The sequence below is a fragment of the Drosophila pseudoobscura genome, chromosome 2 (assembly GCF_009870125.1).
Source record: "Drosophila pseudoobscura strain MV-25-SWS-2005 chromosome 2, UCI_Dpse_MV25, whole genome shotgun sequence".
NCBI lineage: Eukaryota > Metazoa > Arthropoda > Insecta > Diptera > Drosophilidae > Drosophila > Drosophila pseudoobscura.
The window spans coordinates 11,179,444-11,199,354 of NC_046679.1; the positions used below are offsets into that span (position 1 = coordinate 11,179,444).

Genomic DNA, 19,911 nt, shown 5'->3' on the forward strand with positions numbered 1-19,911 from the left:
CTTATCAGTCTCGTGTCTCAATTTATTCCTTAAGTAAATACCGCCAGAAAACTTCCAATATGCCATTCAATATGTATTTATAGTATTTTTATATATTTTACAAAAGAATCAATTTTAAACGTTAAATATGGAATACCCCGGGTCCACTATGGAATACAATTGGAATGATACGAATGATGTGAATTCGTCTTACAAATTTCCCACAACTGTCCCCTCAGCGGTGGTCAGGCCTTGAATTTGGGAGTTAGTTAGCCACCAGAACAAAAAAAGAACCCGGTATCAGCGAAACTCGAGTTCAGCACAAATTTTACGTATTATGCACACGCCATGTATGTTGTTTTTGCAAAAAGTAGAGCAGGAGTGCCAGGAATGGTTCTCTTTTTAACCAGCATCACAAACACAGATAAGAGATCGGTTTATAGTATATATATAGTATAGTATAGATAGATCGAAATTCTAAAACTAACCGAATGAATACGAGGCGGAAGATTGTACTGCCATATACTCGTTCCTCCCACTGCCTTCGATACTATAATTGATCGAGTGAAAGTCTTACACACCTATATAGAATAGATAACTCTGAAACAGATCTTGAACGATCCAGATATATATATACATATAGTTTGTTCTGTGACATCTGCCAGGGTATCCCCCGACTTCGGTGCACCGAGGAGACTACTTCCCCCCATGCTAACCCTTCACCCGCTTTCACCTTGCACTCTCTTTGTTGTGTGTCTAAAACACTAATCCACAACTAACGCAGCCTTAATGTGTGTGTTCTGTATGCACTTACTTAGCTTTAGTTGATTTCGTTTTGTACGTACGTTTGAATAAATAATGTTTTTGTTTTTAATCCGTTTTTTGGTGTTGGTTGTTTGCCTTGCACTTGAATGTATCTCTTTACCTTACTGTAAGCCTGCTTCCGTATCCTTGACACTTGACACTTGCCCTGCCCTGCCCCGCACTGCCTGGTGTTGGTTTTGTTGCCCTTCTATCCACCGCACGATTCTTCTTCTGTTTTGGTATGTTACACACTCAAATATCCCCCCAAGGACCCCGAGCACCTGATTTACAATATATTGATGCATTCTAATCCAATTTTTCGATATCCTTGCAGCTTGAAGACCTCTGGATCGGGGCCCAGCAAACCCATCGCTTCGCGCTCCAATCAGAATGGCAGCGGACCACCGCCGGGCAATGGGCTGCCCAAGTCGACGCCCAGCAGCACAGACGACATGAACTCGGCTCTGTTGAAGTCGCCGAGTGACTCGAATGATCCCAGTGCCGGCGCTGGAATGTTCGGAAAGTTCCAGGGATTCACCCTGCGCCCCCTGACCGCCACCTCGCCGGTGAGCAACTACAGTGGCCCGAACGTGGCCTTTGTGCAGCCCACTGTGCAGCAGGATAACGGAGTGCCGCAGCGCATGGCCCCGCCACCGCCGGTGGCCAAGACGGAGACTCTTCCGGGCACAGCTACATCGCCGGAGGGCACAAAAACCGGCGCCACTTGGCCTAGAGCGGCGCCCGCCCTGCCACCACCTAATCCGGGCTCCACTGCCCGCCCCATTATATCACAGCCTGTGCTGGACTCGAGCACTCGGACCTTGGTGCCCCTGAAAGGAAGCACCGAGGATTTGTCACCCAATCGACAGGCACCAGCTCCTCCGGTGCCCCTGCATGCCGATCCCAAGCTGAACGTGAAGCGGGACGGGACCATACGTCGCTTCGCCTCGTTCCTCAAGAAGGAGGACAAGCAGCCGCTCAAGGAGAAGACCTACATCGACCGAGAGCGTCTGCGGACCCTGGAGATATCCGCACCCATGCCCGTGCCAGCTGCTCCGCTGACAGAGTCCTCGAACTCGGATTCGGAGACCACGCCCCGCGAGGAGGAGACCAAGAACTTGGTCAAGCGGGCCCAATCGATGCGATCGCCCACGAAGAAGGTGCCGCTGCAGACCTTCGGCTCCATGCGCTCGCCGCCCGGCCTGCCACGGCCCAAGAGTCAAGTAAACAACGGCGGCGGATCATCGCGACCCAAGTCGCCGCCACCACGTCCACCGCCGGTGCTGAAGAAAACGGATTCTGTCAGCTCCTCGGGCTACCAGCGTCCAGTGGGAGCCCCCCAGATGTCACCAGAGAACACCTACGACGACTGTGAGTGTGTGGAGACGCGGGCATCCACCGACGACATCTACTCGGTCATCGACGAGATACCGCCGGCGGCCCAGACGCTCAAGCGCAGCGATCTGGTGGCCAGTCTGGCCAGCAACGGCAGCGGCGACATGGGACTGCTGGGCGAGATCGTGAATGAGTTTGAAAAGCTCAACGGGGACTCCATCTACTCGGGCAAGCCAGCGCCAACGCCACCGGCAGCCGAAACCGCATCCATGGAGGCGCCACGAAGTCCCCAGCGTCCGGCACCGCCCAAGCCGGCAAGCAGCGTGATTGCCACGGCAGAGGATAAGTCTACGGCAGCAGCTGCGGCTGCTCCCACATATCTACGCTCAACGGCTGTCAATGCACCCGTGGCTCGGGTGGCGCCCACCCTCTCCGACATATCGCCCTCGCGCGCCTTCTCTAGCTTCAAGCCGACGCAGGCGAGCAGCAAGGCGACACCAGCGCCAGTAGTTGTCCTGCCAAAGCGGACTGGGAGCAGCATTGGCAATTCAACGCGTCCCAAGTCCTTCATGAAGAGCACAGCAAAAACACTGCCCAATGGAACGACAGCTGCACCATCGGCCACAATACAGAAGCCCAAGCCGCTCTCGGCCAAGCCATCATTCAGCGGCGGCTTAGGAAAGCGAGGCCCTGGCGGAGCGGGCTCTGCGATAGCGCCCACGCCACCAACAGTGAAGGCAGGCGGGGGCTCGGCGGCGCCAAAGTCCAACATTGCATCGCTGACGCAGCGCTTCGAGGCGAGCAAGTAGACTAAGGAATAGACATGGAGTAGGGATCAGGTGTAGGTCTAGGTCAAGATCCCTCCGTTGATCCGTTTTGATCCTTGCTCTGTGGGAAAACAGACTTAAGCTAAACTTTTAGATAAGATACGATCAAATTTTATTTGGCACTGACTACGACTACGACTTCGACAACGACGAAGATGATGGAGCCTAGCGCGTCGTTTAAATTCATTCCTCTACCGATGTCCCCACTAGTTAGATGTAAGGCTAAGGCGCTGCTTGACTACTCATGTGCTAAGTACTATGTATCTCAATGATTAAGGTTTAAGCTCTGCATGTGAAGTGTGTTAGTTTAGGACCTAGCGATATATACATATGTATGTATATTCTATTCTATGGTAATCCCCATCAATGTATTTATGTATATCTTTATACGCTATATATATATATATATGCTTTTGTAAATAAAAACCAAAGAAGTTCAATTGTCACAACAAATGCGCCGCCTCACCCGCCACGAGAAACAAACCCGCTAAAGAAGTTGTACAGTCGGAATATAAAAGAACAAATGAGTTGATCCAATAGCGAAATCAATTATAAATGTCTCAATGTTTTCCCTACATATATAAAGCCGATATCAAAACAAATTTATCTCATACGTTATGTTGAAATATATATTTAACGAAAAGTAAAACCCACAATTGCGCTTCATTTTCTACTGCAATTTCAAATATTCGAATTTTAACAGTGTGACCAACTACGCGTTAGCTCATTATTTCTGTCTATTTCTGTCAGGCACTAGTGTATTTATTCAGAAAGAACAAAAACTGGGCGCGCGAAAGTTCAACAATTTGAATTTTGCAAAATGAATGCATTTAATTCAGAAATAAATGTATACAAGACATGGATAAAATGAGGTTGCAGTGAGATGAACTTGACGTAGACCACCGCCGGCTCAGAGACAAATCAGCCAAAGGAATCAAAATGGAAATTCAACGCCAACGCTCGCCGCAGCCTTAATGGATGAATGCAATTAATTCAGTAATAAATGCATAGAAAACATGGGGAATGAGGATTCAGTTAGTAGAACTTGGCGCAGGCTCGGAAATTTAACGCCTACGCTCGCCTCAGCCTCAGTGGATCCTCAGTGGATGAAGGTGATGACGGATAGGGGGACAACAGAGAGCCGCGGCCAACAGTTAGCGAAAACTGGATTTCGAGTTTTTTCCCCACCAGCAGTGAGGAGCTGGCCATGCATCTAAAGAAGATTGGCGAGCTGCTCGTAGCCAAAAGGTGTTGTATAAAGTGCCTTTGTATTTATCCATACAGATTTCGATTTCGAAACACAATAGTCTTTAATTTATGAATTTGCTGATTATAAAACGTTTTCCATTTCCAATATAATTCCATCTTGATTGGGTGGAATTCAAAATGTAACATTTTTATTCATCCACAAATCGGATCTTTTCTCATTAAAAAACATGCATTAAAATCGCTAACGCTATGAAGCAACACCTTAAAATATTTCTCACAATGCAAAGCGTCCAAGTGTGGCTCCCATGCTAAGGTGAAGATTGTGTATATATAAAAAATGATTGTTAAAAAATACAGTTGAAGCGTTTTGCATATGTCTTAAACAACTAAACAAGGTTCTGTCCAGATGTCGCCAAGTTCTACCACATATTTTGAGTCTTCTATTTACATAAAGAGGGAGAGATGGCCCCCTTTTTTACTTGTCCGTAGCATCCCCGTTCTTTGGCTCATCGCTCGAGTTACCATCCTCATCCATGGGATTGGGGTCCAGCAGACGGAGACGCTCCTCCTCAGTGGCATGTCCGTTTAGATGGATCGGCGACCGAGACCGGGACCGGCTGCCACGTCCCTCATGGATGCTTCTCTCTGCATGGCCGTTGGCAATGTTGAGCCCTGCTACGCCCATCTCATGGGCATCGCTACTGTTCGAGGTTGTGCTGGACGTGGTGCTCGAGGTTGTGCTGCTGCTATCGCTCTCGCTGTCCTCGCTGGAAGAGTCCATGGGCGTGGGCTGCTGTTGTGCGGGCTGTTGCCGTGCCTGCAGCTCGCAGGCAGAGCTGGCAGTGGGTGCAACCGCAGAGGGCGGTGAGGCAGCTGCTGCTGCTGCCGCTGCTGGCCCCGCTGCTGCGGAGCACGAGCGAAGGAAGTGAGAACGCAGAACTAAAGGGAAGAGACAATAGGAAATTATTTGAAACGTTTAGATTCGAAGTCTGCGCCACTCACATTGATTCTCACGCGTTAGCTGACGCATCTTTTCATCCAGAGCCCGAATTTTAGCGCCGAATTCCTTGGAGATATTCTGAGCCTTAGAATACCGATCCTCGATTTGCAGACACTCTTGGATTAGCTCCGCTTTGCTCATTGTTTCCAGGCGCTCAATTCGTACTCTCTCGTACACATTGGAGAACTCCTTGGAGAGGAACAGGACCTCAGTCTGGGAGCCAAAACAATTGTCGTCGGAGTCGTCCTTGGGCACCTCGGACATGTGCTCCTCCATCAGGAAGCGATTCGTGTTGTAGGGCACCAGCAACGAACGTGAACGGAGTAGTTTGGTTCGTGTGGTTGCCGTTGATCCCTGCCCTGACGCCATATCAAGTTTCCACTGGGGATACTGATTCTTGGTCTTTTTTGGCACCATTTTAGACTTCTTTCCGCGGCGATGCTTCCGCTTGGGCATGGAATTGTGGTTGCCGATGGCAGGACCACCGCTACCACTGCCTCCGCCCCCGCCTCCACCATCCAGGGGCCTCTGGGACTTGCTCTCTGAAATAAAATTCGAATCGAAAACTGTAACGGCCGCCTCTTAAGAGCTCCTCAAATGCAACTCTGTCTACTGCGCTCGCAGCAGCAACAGCAAAAAAAAAAAAAAGACAACCCAGGGAGATAGTCGCCATTTGTCGTTTTCATTTTTCCCGAGAGTCCCTGCGCCAATATTTACCTGTTTTTACAGCTTCTGCCATTGTATACCGACGACCTAGCACTCAAAAAAGACTTTTTGCACTTAGCTTTTGATTATTTATATTACAATTTTAATTACAATTTGCCAATTTTGGTTCCTCAACAACAATTTAGCCAGTGTGACTGCGCACTTATCATTAAATTATACCGTCCGACCCTCAGAAATAAAGCAAAATATACAGTCTCATTTTAAAAATATACCGTAAATATACTGACAACTTAAAGTTCCATTATACATATTTCTCAATTTTGATATTCCGTTGAATAATGCTGGCTAACTAAAACCCTCAGCAATGCCCACATAGTTTTATTTCATTGATGAATACATTTTCTACAAGATTGGATAGTTTTTAATCCTTGCTTTTATTGTATTTATTGTAAAAAAAGGTTTAAGCGAAAAAGTTCAACAAAAAAAGGGTCGCTATATTACGTGTAAGCCGTAGTATAGGTCATTGTATACCCTATTTTGTTAATTTTATATGACAATATATATATTGATGTGAAGATAAAACGTAGCTAATAAACCCTTTTCTCAAATTGACATTTTTTAGACATATTCATGTATATGATGAGTGTTTTGTATATATATCTCGATCCTGATACCTATTCTTGATCCCTACAGGAAGACAATAAGCTTTAAAATATCGTTGAAATATTGAAAATAATATTGAATAATATTAAAATATATTGAAAATAAATTGTTTTTGCCGGGGATGACAAACATATTCACAATTCTATAACATCCATTTCACCCAGGGTATGTGTGCATGGAATGGGACTCATTGTTGTCAACCGGTTATTACAGATTCTACCCGATTCAAATAAATACCAAAATATACGGTCTTATTTTACAAATATACCGTAAATATACTGACGAATTCAAGTTGTATTATCACTAACCATACTGTATGGTTAGTGGTATTATATATATTCCTCGATTTTGATATTCCGTGGAATATTACTAGCTAGATAGAACATTTAGCCATGCCCACATAATTTTATCCGATTAAGGAACCAATTGTCTACTTGACTGGCTTATTTTAAATACTTACTTTAGTTGGATTTAGTTATAAATAGGTTTTAGCAAAAATCGGGAAACAAAAAAAAACGAAAGAGGACAGAGGATGAAAATTCGTTAAGCTGGATTATAAATACCTCTCACACATTCCTTCTGTTTTCTCCCATAAGCTTTTTAAATCTTTTCTCATTGTTTTAACTTGAAATCCGGTGTCATACGACCATAAAAGTTCTGAGTTGTCCCCACCTAATATAGTTATACCATGGTTAGGGGAATCAGCTGGTTGAGCGGAGAGTTCGAAATTTAAAACAGCGGTATTCACGGACTCGCTTTATGCATATTTTTTTATCCTTTCACCTTTCTCTGCAATTTATTTTATTACAGTTCTTATTATTTATAGTATTATAATAGTCGTTTAAACATAAAAAAGACCATCGCTCGATCTGAGCGGATGGAAACACACTTCAAGTGATGGGCAAATTTTCAATAGGGTTAAAACGATTTACGAATCTATCGAAATTCAAAAACGAATAGCGGGAAAATCCGAAAGGGGGTCTGTGTATTCGCTGTATTTTACTATTTAAAAAGAACGATACATAGCACCATTCAGTCTCCATGGAGCGTACCCAAACATCCGTTTCCACGCCCGGTTGGACGACCGACACTGACCAATAAAGGTCCTCTTATACCGCATAAGCCACGATAAAAAAATGTAAATTTCTGGCACGTCGAGCATACGCCAGGCGCCCAAACATAAGTAAGGCTGACCAGTTTTCTTAGCTGCCAAAGGCAATTGTATGTCAAAAAAATAATAGCAAGGAAATGATTCCACCTATGCCTTCAGCTGGCCCTCTATCCAATCAACGTAGGAGGCCACACGAGTGTAGACGTCAGGCCAGTCTGGATTTGGGCATGGTACGGGCCCAAAGGACACTAAGCCACCCAGTAGATAGCCACCATTCTTGAACAACATCAGGGGTCCGCCTGCATTTCCATGACACTCGTTGGCGTTGGCGGCTCCACATAGCTGCGAGGCCTGGATGTGCAGATTTTGGCGGGCGTACTTCTCCTGGCAATCCTCAATCGAGGTGATCGTCACCGTGCTCTTCTTCATGCGTGAGCTTGACCTGGCCTGCCAGCCGCCCACCTCGGTGACCAGACCCTCCAGCTCGTCGGCGCGCAGCTGCTTGTTGGGCAGACAAATGGGCTCCACGAACTCGTTGAGAATGGCTGGCTGGGCCAGGCGTATCAGGGCAATGTCGTTCACCTGGCTCAGGTTGGTTTTGTTGTACAGCGGATGGCTGATGACCTGCTCCACGCCAATGTCCTGGTAGACGGGAGCACAATTGACGATTTTCGTTTGCTCGTCGAACTGGCAGTCCGGATTCGTGCTCGTGTCCCATTCCCCCAGTCGCACGGCGCTAATCTGCAGATTATCGGCCTCAGCATTGACCACGCAGTGAGCCGCCGTTAGCACATAGCGGTTGCTGATAAGCACTCCACCGCAGGCATGGATCTTCTCTTTGGACGCTGGGAAAGGTTGAGGTGTGACCATGAGTGGTAATTGCTATCTGGGAGTACACTCACCCTTTGTATATTCGATAAGGGCCAGCCAGGGGAACTCCTTGATCCGCGTTTCCGTGTCGTTTGTGCGCTGCCACCTCACAGAGCCGCAGGTCTTGGGCAGCAAAGGAAGATCGAGTGCACCCAGGCCCTCCGTGCTGGGACAACATACCTATGAACCATTGGAGAGTTCAGCGGTTAAGTGAGACTTGAATCGCTTTTGGGTATCCCCGTTTACCTGAACCGGAACATCACGGCTGCGTACACCACATTGATTGTCGCGCAGCAGTATACGATCGTTCTGGGTTAGGTTCACGGATGACAATATCTTCATAAAGTATTCGCACTCCTTGATGGAGATGCAGTTGCCGGTCGTCCTTCCATTCTGGGTCCTCGATATGCAGTTGTCTGTGCCCTGAGCTGCAAGTGGACATGGAGAAAGCATACAATGTTAAGGTCACTGCCAAACGTGTTTACAAAAGTTAGATCCCGTCCCGGCTCCGTCTCCCGCCTACCGGTCAATCTCAATGAGAACGAGCTAATTACACCCAGAAATAGAGCCACCGCAGCAGCTGTGCGTCGGCCAGAAAAACTTCCCATGACGCGACGGATTGATTAGAGATATATGAATATTAATCTGAATCGATGTGCGGCTAGCGATCGCCCCGACTCGATTCGACGGCCTGCGACAAGATGTGGGCTGTGACTGAGGCTGGGAATTTGAATTGAGAGTTGTTAGACCCGTAATTAAAGAAACCCCCCGAGAGCCCCAGCCAGAGCCAGAGCCAGATCCAGATAACATAATCGTAATTGTGCAACTGGGTGACCCATGCTTTTGGTTTAATTTTGTTTTCCTAATCTCTCTCCTCTCCCTCCCCAAAAGTCGAGGAGATGAACAGATTTTTGTCCTCCTTTGAAATATTTCGGAAACGTTATCATTTACAGTTTTGACTCTGCGCGGTACTTTATCGAACGCAACGGTCTGGCAACTCCGCACACAATCACACCCAAATTACTCACGCACCCATACAGTTGCACAGAGTTGTCCGCCATCTTAGTTGCGTGTTGTCTTCTCTCAACTTCTGAACTGAAAATTAATAATAAAACGCATTTAAAGCGATGCCCAATTAAGCGAAACACAAAAAAGTGCTACAAAATATATTCACCTACAGCTGAGAGATCGTCTGGAGTTTGCAACTAAAAGATTTCAAGGCGAAAATTGCATTTGAAAGTGGAATTGCAGGGCGAAGAAAAAATTTTGCTGCAAGAAAAATTCCCAGGTCTGTGCTGGCGTAATTGGCAATGTATGTGTCTGTACATGTGTGCGCGCAGTGGTATGTGTGAGTGTTTGAGGTTGGGTATATTGCGCGCGTCGCTGCGGCGCCAGTTTAGTTTGGCTCGTCATCAGGTTGGGTAAATTTTGTTTCGCTCTCGGTGCTCTCTCTTTGCGTGTGTGTGTGTAGCATGTGCATGTGTTGGTGTGTGTGTGTGAGCTGAGCTGAGCTGAGTGTTGCGCTGATTGCTGGCAGTGACGCATTCTTGTTTTGCATCAAAGAAAAAGACGGCGCGCATTGATTACTCGGTATACATAGTATATATGTAAAAGGCATCTAACAGCAATTAAAAATAGTTGATTAAAATCATTCATAGTTGTTCCACCATAGGCCAAACCAGTGCAAGTGCAATTACACGGTTCGAATACACAAGTGCTCAGCCGGATAAGGTGGGGGGGAGACAAAGTGAAAAGGGATGAGGGAAGGAGAAAAAAGGGCGAGGGCGAGACCGCCGCCGCCGCCTTTGAAAACGAATGAAGAAGAACCAGCGAGAATAAAAGAAATCATAAAAACGCCGGCAACAGCGGTTTTCGAGTGCGCTCCACATATGTATTTACATATGCATATAAATACATGTATATATACGAATACAATAAATAGTGTGAAAACGGATGACAAACAAAACGCTAAAACGGAATTCGAAACGCTCGTCGCGCTACTTCCCCCCAAAGTTCATTTACACGGAATTTGTAATTTGTTTTGTTTAGTTTTTGTTGATTTGTTTATTGGCCTCTCACTCTCTCTCTCACACCAATGAGCACATATGCATACGTACATATGTATTAATGCGGGTGTAAGAGAGGAGCAGAGGTGTGCCTTGTGGTGCTCTTAATATCGTTTTCCGACAGTCATGATTATCTCCGGGCTGTGTCTGTGCAGATGCGTGTGTGTGTTTGTTTTGCCAAAAAAAATCTTGCGGCTCGAGAGACCCAGACAAACGTTATCTTTGGCTTTAACGGAACATATGTATAAACATATATGTACGTGTGTGTGCTCGGGTGTCTGTGTTTTTCCGCTAGTACCTGCGACAGCTGCGCCGCCTCGTTCAGTGTGCACAGAAAACAACTGTAAACCTTTCGGAGTTTGGATTACTGTGGAAACGGATCCCACCTCCTATATTACACCATGGATTACACCCAACAACAAAACGGAATATTCCCTCAACCTAGTTTCGAAGCGCCTCAGATCTTGGAATAATTATATGCGGGTCATAGTTCGGTTCTGGCAGCAGCAACCTCAAACACAGTTTCTTAAACCTGTCTGGAAACAGAAGGAACAGGAAGTTATGCGTCTAACCTCGTTAACCTGGTCGGTGGTGATGGAGCAACGCAACCCACCATTGCACCATCCCACCAGGCTCTATCAACAATCTATCCCCGACCATCCCCCACATAAATACCGCTCTGGAAGTGCAGAAACCTCAGTGGGAAGTGGACGGACGGGCTGAAGTGGAGCCTGAGAGCTCGTCTGGCTTCGCTGGCTGCCTGACTGCCTGCTTGCCTGCCTCTTGGCGCTCTGCCTTTTGCCTCCATCTGCCGTTGCGGTGGTTTCAGCCTGCCTCCATCTGCCGATGCGGCGGTTTCAGCCTGCCTTTGCCTCCAACTGACGTTCAGCCTGCCTCTGCATCTGCCTCTTCGTCCTCTTCTCCCTCTTCCGTCATTTGGCAGTGGCGGTCGCTGTCGTCATTATATTATATAGCTTTTTTTTATATTTAGCTTTACACAATTTAGCCTTCAGTTTCCGGTTATGAAGGAAGCAGCAACGACAGCAAACGGGTTCGGGCTCGGGCTCGTCGTCTCCGTCGCCTTTCCTGCATTTGCAATGTGCATTTAAATGTAATTTTAGTTTTGCGTCGACAGATGCTGAATGCCGAATGCTGGATGCTAAATGCCTGAAGGGCCCTAAGAAGTATGCCTTTCCAGAGTATTTGCAACAACAAATGTAGTACATACAATCGGTCCAGTCCATAAATGTTCAACTGGTACTACTACTATACGGATATCTCTGGTTTTTTATTCTCTATGTTGTAAATGTGTTGCTGTTGCTGTTGCTGTAGCTCAGTAAGCGTAACGCTGCAAACGCTTTGCTCTCGTAATTAACCTCTAGACCGGCTTTCTGCCTGCCTGCTTTGCTGCCGCCTATCAGCCTGGCTGTGGCTGTGGCTGGGCTCGGGCTGGGCTGGGCTCTATACAGCTCGTTTACCCAGCAGACCTTTGAGCAGACAAAGTTTCCTAAGCCAACAACCTTCATGTGCCAGGGCCCTCGTTTTCAACGCGGGGTTTCTTGAAAATTTTGTGGCTGCCTGCAGCAGCAGCAATGCGCAGAGTTCTGGAAAAAGGTTACGCACCTTTCCAAAGACAAAACCGATGGAAATTTTTCATCATATGTTATTATAGTACCCTTGTTTGTTACCTTTAAAATAAGTGGAAATGACCAATGATGCCCAGGAGTTTTTCCATTCCCGTCTACCTTTCGACAACAATTAGATATCTTTTAAAGATCTCTGATCTCATTTTCTTTTAAAGCTCCAACAACAATGATTTGTAAGGCTTCTACACGTATTTAATTGTTGTTGTTTTCTACTCGGAGTCTCGGATGTCTTGCCACTAGCTTTAGCCTTTCTGCCTCGACTTCTTTTGTCTTGGTATTCTTTGGCTGTTTTCTTGTCTCTGCCTCTTATCATTCGACATTCGAGCGTGTTTCCAAGTCGGACGAAAAAAACGAGTTAACATTTAAGACCTAAAATGGCCAAAAACCTCGCGACTGGCTTTGCCAGAGATGGAGATGGACAGAGACCAGAGTGAGCAAGAGAGAGGGGGAGAGAGACGGAGCGAGCGAGATCGCAGAGTAAGCAAACCAAAACCGAACCAAACAGAACGGCTCGAGCAGCAACAAAAGCAAACAATAACAAATTCCCAGCATCGTCATTATTTGCAATTATCGACAGTCTGCTTTCGTGTGGTTTCTCAGTCGTTCTTTCTTTTATTTGTCTGTTAAAAACAACTCGTCGTAGCTCGGTCTTCTTCCTCTCTCCCCGTGCTGGTGGACAGACTCTTGAGATCAAAAACCTTTGGTCGGAATTTATTTGATGTACTTGTCCGTTTCTGCGTTTCTTCGTCTCTGTTTCTCTGCTTCTCTGTTGCGTGGTGCGTACGAGGCCTGGTCGGTGTATCCGTGAATCGCGAATGCGTATTCGCTCGTCTTTAACCTTAAAGATTTCAATGCCGTGCGTATCATGTTGCCCCGCCCCGCCTAGCCTTGCCTCACCACTCCCCGCCCTCGCGTCTCTCTTCTTAACGGTTCGCAATGAATAAATAAAACGAAATCATAAACAAAACTGTCACGTACACTCTTGCACTCAGGCACACGTACAAGAAGGGGGGGTGTCCCAGCACTTGTGTGGGGGCCCTCTGTGTGTGTGTGTGTTATGCAGGGATTCTTGCAAATGCTTTCAAAGTCATTTCCTTCTTTCGCAGAACATGTTAAGAAAACATAAGCAAACAAAGAGGCAGTGCTCCCCTCATTCCCCATTCAGCGACAAGTTGGACGTTGTTCGGTTATAATCATGAAATGGCTTTCCTCCCCTGATGCAAGCATCGAGGGAAATGGAAATCAATATGTGTGGGTCTGTGTGTGTGAAACTAATCAAAGTGCAATGCAATGCAAATGTAAAAAAAAAACAATGAAGTCATTGAAAGTGCACACTGTGACGGAAGCTTTTTATGAGGAGGGCTTTATAATTTGTAAAGAAGAGACACCCCTTGTTAGATAACTGTCTGTCCTATCCTTAATCAGCTTCAAAAACAGTGGCCTATTGCTGGTCGCTGAAAAGTATGAATCGGCACATCATAAAGCTTCTAGAGCAACAACTAGTCGTATAAAGGCCTTTGTTTAGTAAATCTGTCGAATCTTAGGATTTATTGGTAATGCCCCTCAAGATAATCCAGCAACGGTTAACAAATTTCTATTTGTAGTTTAAGGCTTTCCACAAAAATCGATGTGTTAAAATTGATTGTTTATCTCTTAAATGGTGGGGAAATTCTTACGAAAATAAATGTTCTCTCTTCTTGTTTTATGATCGTTTTATCTCCTACATATATGTATTTGCCCCTCTCATTTTGTGCGCTGCAAAAGTCCAGTAATACGGCCCCAATTGCCGCTCATCTGGCCACACTGTGCATCGTCTCTGTCTCGTTCTTTTGCACTTGCGATCCACTGCGATCACTGGCGTGGCGTGTAGCCCCAATAATTGTTGCTTTCCTAAGTTCAACATTATTCATTTATTTATACGCAATTTCTTTTGTTGTTGCTTATATACGGGCCTGTTTGTATGTACATAGCGTATCTGTATGTGTACGCTTTTATATGCAAATTTTTGCAAACAAACTGTGCTCTATGGCATCGTTATGTATTATTTATATGTATGCAGCTGTATTTATCATATACTCATACTCTTGCAGGAGGTATTTTGATTTTTGAATAGATTTTTGCAACGTAGAAAACCCCATAGAGCATATCTATTCTGGAATCGATTTAGAAATGTCTGTATGTCGGGTTCTCAGCCAAGTTCGGATTACTGGAAACTGGTATTTCTGAGAAAAACTTTCCACAAGCGGAAGCTATGTATCATCTATCGCTCTTTTAGGGTATCAAATGCTTCGTAGCCCGCAATCAACCTCCCATTCCTTCTAGTTAATTGCGAATTCGTTTTATTATCAGCATTTGTTATTAGCATTAACGGTACCAAGAAGCGGTTGGCGGCACTCAGCGCAGGGAGGGGTGGGAGGGAGAGGGACTGCGACGTTTAGGGGGGAGGAGTGACAGGCAGACACAGAGGAAAGCAACGAAAGAAAGCAGCGAACGAACGAAACAGATTTATTTATTTTGATTGTAGTTTGTTTTTATTATCGCATTCGTTTCTCCTTGAGTCCCCCAGCCCCTGCCTATGTGTGTGTGTGTGTGTGAGTGCGTCGTAGAAACAGACAGAGAGAGAGAGAGAGAGAGCGCGAAGGGGAGAGCCTGTGGATGTGTGGGTGAGAGTAAATGCATGTGTGACTGCATTTTGGAGAGCACGTGACAACGCCCTGTTATGGCGTCTCAGGCCGGCTGCTGCTTTTATTTCCGCTGACTTATCGATTCATTATTTCTTTATCTCTTTGTATCACAGATCAAATAACGAAAGTCAGGCGACGAACCAACAACAACAGCAAGTACCAGGCACCAATCAGTAGCAACAGAAACAGACGGGACAGCGGGGACAGACAGAACGAGGAGAGGACCAACAGACGAGAGCGGCAACGGCTTCACATTGGACATGTCATGTCAGCAAGCGTCCAGATTTCATCCAGCCACAACAGCAACAGCAGCAGCAGCAGCACTAGCTAGGAACACAGCCACCAAAAGAATTGCCACAGCAGCAGCGGTAGCAATAAGCACAGCAGCAGTCGCAACAGCAGCCACGCTGACGCCAGGGGAGAGCGTCGCCGGCAAGACGACGACAGAGGACTCGGATCCGTATGCATTCACAGAGACCGTTTCAGTCGCGCCGCCAATTCTATTCAATGCACAGGTAAGTGCTATAAGTGGAATGCATTGTCGCTGGCTAGCCGGGCCCTTTGTAGACAATCTAACAATGCCCTCAGTTGCAGTTATACTAGTTGCAGAGCACTCCTCCCCTTCCCCCCACAGCAAGGGCATGACAAGAGTTGTTAACCCTTTTTTCCATGTCAAACTCTAACACGTATCTTTTGTCTTTTGCGCGTTTGTAGAAATCGCGAGCCCGCTTAAGCGAAAACAACAACAAGAGCAACAGCAACAGCAACAATAGGAGGCTAGCAGCAACAGCTGGGGCAAGCAACAGAAAGGCCACTCTTGCGGCACAGCTGAATGCCACAGCAGCAGCAGTAGCAGCAGCAGCAGCAGCAGCAGCAGCAACAACAACAGCAACCGCAAAGGCGCAGGCGTCTTTAGCAACAACAACAACAGTAACAGCAACAACGAATTTCAATAATGTCACGCAATCTCAGAGACAGCAGCCAGCTTTGTCGCCGGCGCAGTTGCCGCTGCAAGCGCAAGCGTCACCGAAGCGGGCTACCAACGTCTGCATCGTGCGGCCGCAGCAACAGCAGCAGGAGAAACTAGCAGCAGAGGCATGCCAGCAGCCGCCCACACCACCTACGCCGCCGCCACCTCTCTACTCCCATACGCCTTCGCTGTGGCAGACGCCGCTCATTCTGGACATCAGCCAGAAGCAGCCGCAGCACCCGTACCAGCAGCAGCAGAACCATCATCAGCTCCAGGCTGTGTCCATTGCATTGGCCAGTCCGCCTACATCGCCCGCCTCGTTACCCTCGCCCACTTTGACACCCACAGCAGCTGTGACCGCCATGGTGTCACCGATTGTCTCGCCCAAGGGTGGCCTGCCCCTGCCGCCGTCGAAGTTCCATCACACCACATTGGCCCAGCACTTGCAGAAGGTGGAGTGCCTCAAGAAGAAAAAGTCCTTGCCGCTGACATGCCAGAACAACAATAACAATAACAAGCAGCATAACCACATGGTAGAGTCATTGAACAAGACGATAGGGACAGGGACAACAACAACGTACAACCTGACACAACCGCCACCACTGACGGTGTTCAATACGGGAACAGTCCAAGCGGCGGCTCCTCCGCCAGCAGCAGCCGGTCCTCCACAGAAACAGAAACATTCCACCAGCACCTTGGATGACAGTGATCTCAATGAGATACCCGTCAATGTTATCTTTCGCAAGCCGCCAGTCTTGATGGCCGGAACAGGAGTAGGAGGAGTAGCAGCAGGAGCAGCAGCACCAGCAGGACAAGCCCAGCCGAATGGAGTCAAGATGTTGCTACCCACGCCGCCGGCAACTCCACCAGAGGTGACAACGCCACCGCTACTGGCTCATCGACTGCCGCAGTCGCAGCACCAGCAACAGCAGCCTGCTGTTTGCATCCCAGCTTTGGCTCCCAGCTCGAAAGCTTCTGCTCCAGTTGTTTCCCTGGGATCTGCTGGACGTTCTGCGGGTACTCTGCTGGTCGTCTCAGGAGGCAGCACCCCTGCAGCAGCCACCCAGGCAACGTCTTCGCTTCACACACCTCTCAACCCGCCCGTTAATCCTGCAGCATCCATCAAATCTGAACAAATGTCTTCCAAAGTTGCCAATGCTAATGCTGCCGTCAATGCAAACGCCGCGCCAAAACGTCAAACGCCAGGAGCTGCTGCTGGCGGCAGAAGAGGCAACAACAACAAAACCAACAATGCAGCGAGCGTCGCCAAGAAGAATTTAGCGTCAAAGCCACCTCCACCACAGGATCTGAAACCGAATCCGCTTCTACCCCCCATACCCATTGCAGACAAGACAGAACCTGCTGTCCGCCAGCGGCGTCGCAAGGCCGCCTCCAAGCGCTACTCTGCGACGATCAACGAAAATGAGACGACGGACAATGCGACAGACTCGCCGTACTGTTTGCAGCAGCATTGGATGCACGTCACCGGCAGGGATATGATCCTTGACTTTCCCCTCTCGCCCAGCAATCGCCGGGAGGAACGGATTGCCGTCCGCAAGGGTATGCTGAGGCGGCAGGCGTTGCAGCTACAGTCCACTCGATCTCTGCAGGATTTGCCAGTGCGAGCGGCCCGCCAGCGCCTCCAGTGCGTCCAAAATATGCTGGTCAAATATCAGGATCACGCAGGACAGCAGCAGGGCATGTAAGTACATCTTCGTGTATTGTTCTTCACTTCTGGTGTTAATCGAATCGGTTTTTCTTTTGCAGAGGGATTGGCAATCGCTGCCTGGTGTCCACCTGTAAAAAGCCCACGCTCACCATGGCCGCCCACTGCGAGCGCCATATTGTGAACAACAGCACGCAGCAGCTGTTCCAGCCGTGTGCGGCCTGGCTCATGGATGGCACCGCCTGCCTGGCGCCTGTCTTCGATGTCCTGCATACGTTGCCCCTGTGCACAATCCACAGCCACCTTCGTGCCGGCCTGGAGATGGTCCGGCCAATGGCCAAGCTGACGGCCGTGAATCTGCCATTGGCAGTGGCAACACCCGCAGCGGCCGTGCCGGCCAAGCGCAAACGCAAGGCGAATCCCAATCCTGTGAGTCGGCCGCAGAAACGGGGCAGGAAACCGAACACTGAGCATCAGATGAGCCACCAAATTAGTAGCCAGCCTACCACGCTACCGGTGATGCCGCCGGTAGTGATGCAGCGAAAGAGCAGCACCACCTCGCTGGAGTCCATAGCCAGCAATTCGCAGTGTTCCTCGGCCAACTCTCATTCCCAGCTGTCCTACACGCCGCTCACGCCCACGCCCACGCCAACGCCAACGCCAATGCAAACGTTCACACCCGCGCCAGTCCCAGTATCTGTGCCACCGCCACCCGGTTTGCCACACTTGTCCATACCGCCGGCGCTGGCTCCACTCAGCGGGGATTACCAACCGAAGCAGCAACAGCAGCATCAGCAGCAACAGCAGCATCAGCAGCAACAGCATCAGGCGCTGTTTAAATTCGAGGCTGATCCGCATGTGCAGCAGTTGGAGAGTGGCCTCAGTATGCTGGCCAGTGCCAATATCAATATCAAGGCCGAAGAGATTAACCAAATTGTGGCACAGCTGGCGGCGGCTGGTGGGGATCTGCAGCCGCAAAGCAACCTGCACAACAACAACAATAGCCTACACTTTAACAACAACAACATGAGCTACAGCAACAACAATAGTTTCCCCTCGTTCAACGCTGCCTTCGGCAATGCCATTGGTCAGCCCACGCACAACGGCCACCAGACGGCCCTGGCCCTGGCCAACACGGCGAATCTGTTGGGGCAGGACATGTTCGGTATATGCGAGAACAGCTCGGCGTACGCCAGTTCCGAGGACACGGGACTGGGTGGCCTGAGCGAATCGGAGCTGATTGGCGCTAACGATGCTGGTACGTACACTTGGAGCATCACTGTAGAGGCAGACTGTGGCTAACACTCGTCGTTTACTTTATATTGCAGATGACATAGCATTGAATGGCGCCCACTTGCTGGAGGAGCACGATCTGGTAAATGTGTTCGACACGCTGCCGGACGATGCCTTCAACGAGCTCTTTCAATCCGGTGTGTATTTAACAGCAATTTTACTTGTTTTGTTTTTCGTTGTACTAATTAATGTGTGCCCTCGCTGCCATTGCAATCGCTGTCCTGTCCGCCCTCGCCCTGGCCTTCGTCCTGGCCGCCTGCCAACGCAGTGCAACAAGCCGAGTGCGAGGCCATGGATCGGGCGCTCGAGATCGCCGACAAGAACCTCAAGTGTCTGCAACAGACGATTGTCGGCTCAGAGGATAACGACCTGCTTAGCGATTTCCTCGATGATATGTTAGCCGACGGGGTAATTAGCTCAACGAACACGTCCGGCATCGATGCCGCCACGCTGTTCGTCGACAGCAGCAGCGGCGGCGGCACCAGCAGCAGCAACAGTGCCAACAGCAGCTGCACGCCGGCCTCCGCCTCCGTGGCAGACATACGCGGCTTGGTGCAGACCTAAGACGCGGTGGTCCCGGCCGAGGACCAGATCAAAGGCTATAGCTGGCACACGGCTAGCGTCACTTTCAAGAGATCTTTCGAGCTATGAACTGCACTTTCTTCTGAGCAGCTTTCGTGAAGAGTTTAGGTGTTTTCGGCAAATTTCTCACCAGATTCTGGTTCGGCACACACTTCTATATAAATGCTGCTCGAATGTATGTATCTTTATAGTATATGCGCCTGCACATATGCATAGGGAAATCGTATAGATATGGGTTAAATGTAAAAATCAAAAACAAACAAAAAAAAACACTAAAAATTCTATAAAATTGAGTAAAAAAATTTCGATAAAATATTTAAAGCAACTTAAACAACAAATACCTAATAAAAGAAACAAAAAAAGATTGAAAATATATGTGTGTGAGAAGACACGAACACTCACACAGGCACACAACCGACACATACACACACAGAGCAGTAGCATTATATAGCTCTTAATGTAATCTTAATTGTTAGCAAAACAACAACAACAACAAACGAGGATTGTAGAGTGCAGCTTTATTATACATACATAAAGAAG

The 19,911-nt window shown here is 48.0% G+C and overlaps 4 protein-coding genes across 8 annotated transcripts in view; 2 read left to right on the forward strand and 2 right to left on the reverse strand.

The window, feature by feature from the left end:
- Window positions 1-3,398, forward strand: part of Meltrin (disintegrin and metalloproteinase domain-containing protein meltrin) — a 35,855-nt gene extending 32,457 nt beyond the window's left edge. The window contains exon 8 of the mRNA XM_002137301.3: window positions 1,118-3,398. Within this exon, the coding sequence (XP_002137337.3) occupies window positions 1,118-2,927 (1,810 nt within the window). The 3' untranslated portion in view covers window positions 2,928-3,398. The remainder of the gene's footprint in view (window positions 1-1,117) is intronic.
- An 894-nt stretch (window positions 3,399-4,292) lies between these two features.
- On the reverse strand, window positions 4,293-6,041 carry Hexim (Hexamethylene bisacetamide inducible). The gene is made up of 3 exons (XM_001358431.5): window positions 5,872-6,041; window positions 5,157-5,696; window positions 4,293-5,093 (listed from the first exon to the last, which is right to left on the reverse strand). The coding sequence occupies exons 1-3, from the start codon at window positions 5,891-5,893 to the stop codon at window positions 4,630-4,632; spliced, it is 1,026 nt and encodes a 341-aa protein (XP_001358468.2). The 5' UTR covers window positions 5,894-6,041; the 3' UTR covers window positions 4,293-4,629.
- A 1,636-nt stretch (window positions 6,042-7,677) lies between these two features.
- Window positions 7,678-9,191, reverse strand: LOC4801362 (serine protease easter). Its single transcript, XM_001358432.5, has 4 exons — window positions 8,988-9,191; window positions 8,711-8,892; window positions 8,497-8,644; window positions 7,678-8,439 (listed from the first exon to the last, which is right to left on the reverse strand). Exons 1-4 carry the CDS (start codon window positions 9,070-9,072, stop codon window positions 7,742-7,744), a joined length of 1,113 nt encoding a protein of 370 aa, XP_001358469.4. The 5' UTR covers window positions 9,073-9,191; the 3' UTR covers window positions 7,678-7,741.
- Window positions 9,192-9,464: 273 nt separating this feature from the next.
- On the forward strand, window positions 9,465-19,641 carry l(3)L1231 (lethal (3) L1231). Of its 5 annotated transcripts, none has more exons than XM_033376892.1 (6): window positions 9,465-9,776; window positions 14,974-15,375; window positions 15,575-17,532; window positions 17,598-18,754; window positions 18,825-18,926; window positions 19,058-19,641. In XM_033376892.1, exons 2-6 carry the CDS (start codon window positions 15,121-15,123, stop codon window positions 19,351-19,353), a joined length of 3,768 nt encoding a protein of 1,255 aa, XP_033232783.1. In that variant the 5' UTR covers window positions 9,465-9,776; window positions 14,974-15,120; the 3' UTR covers window positions 19,354-19,641. The 5 variants fall into 5 exon arrangements, with proteins under 5 accessions (XP_033232783.1, XP_001358470.3, XP_033232781.1 ...); XM_001358433.5 differs by having other exon boundaries at window positions 9,466-9,752; XM_033376890.1 differs by lacking the exon at window positions 9,465-9,776 and adding an exon at window positions 9,791-9,880.
- Window positions 19,642-19,911: the final 270 nt, after the last annotated feature.

Coding starts and splice junctions, on each gene's coding strand:
- Hexim (XM_001358431.5), bottom strand. CDS start 5,893: ATGGCAGAAGCTGTAAAAACAG. Junction 5,697..5,871: donor GGCAGAAGCTGTAAAAACAG/GTAAATATTGGC, acceptor ATTTTATTTCAG/AGAGCAAGTCCCAGAGGCCC. Junction 5,094..5,156: donor GCTAACGCGTGAGAATCAAT/GTGAGTGGCGCA, acceptor TCTTCCCTTTAG/TTCTGCGTTCTCACTTCCTT.
- LOC4801362 (XM_001358432.5), bottom strand. CDS start 9,072: ATGGGAAGTTTTTCTGGCCGACGCACAGCTGCTGCGGTGGCTCTATTT. Junction 8,645..8,710: donor GCCGTGATGTTCCGGTTCAG/GTAAACGGGGAT, acceptor AATGGTTCATAG/GTATGTTGTCCCAGCACGGA. Junction 8,440..8,496: donor CCTTATCGAATATACAAAGG/GTGAGTGTACTC, acceptor AACCTTTCCCAG/CGTCCAAAGAGAAGATCCAT.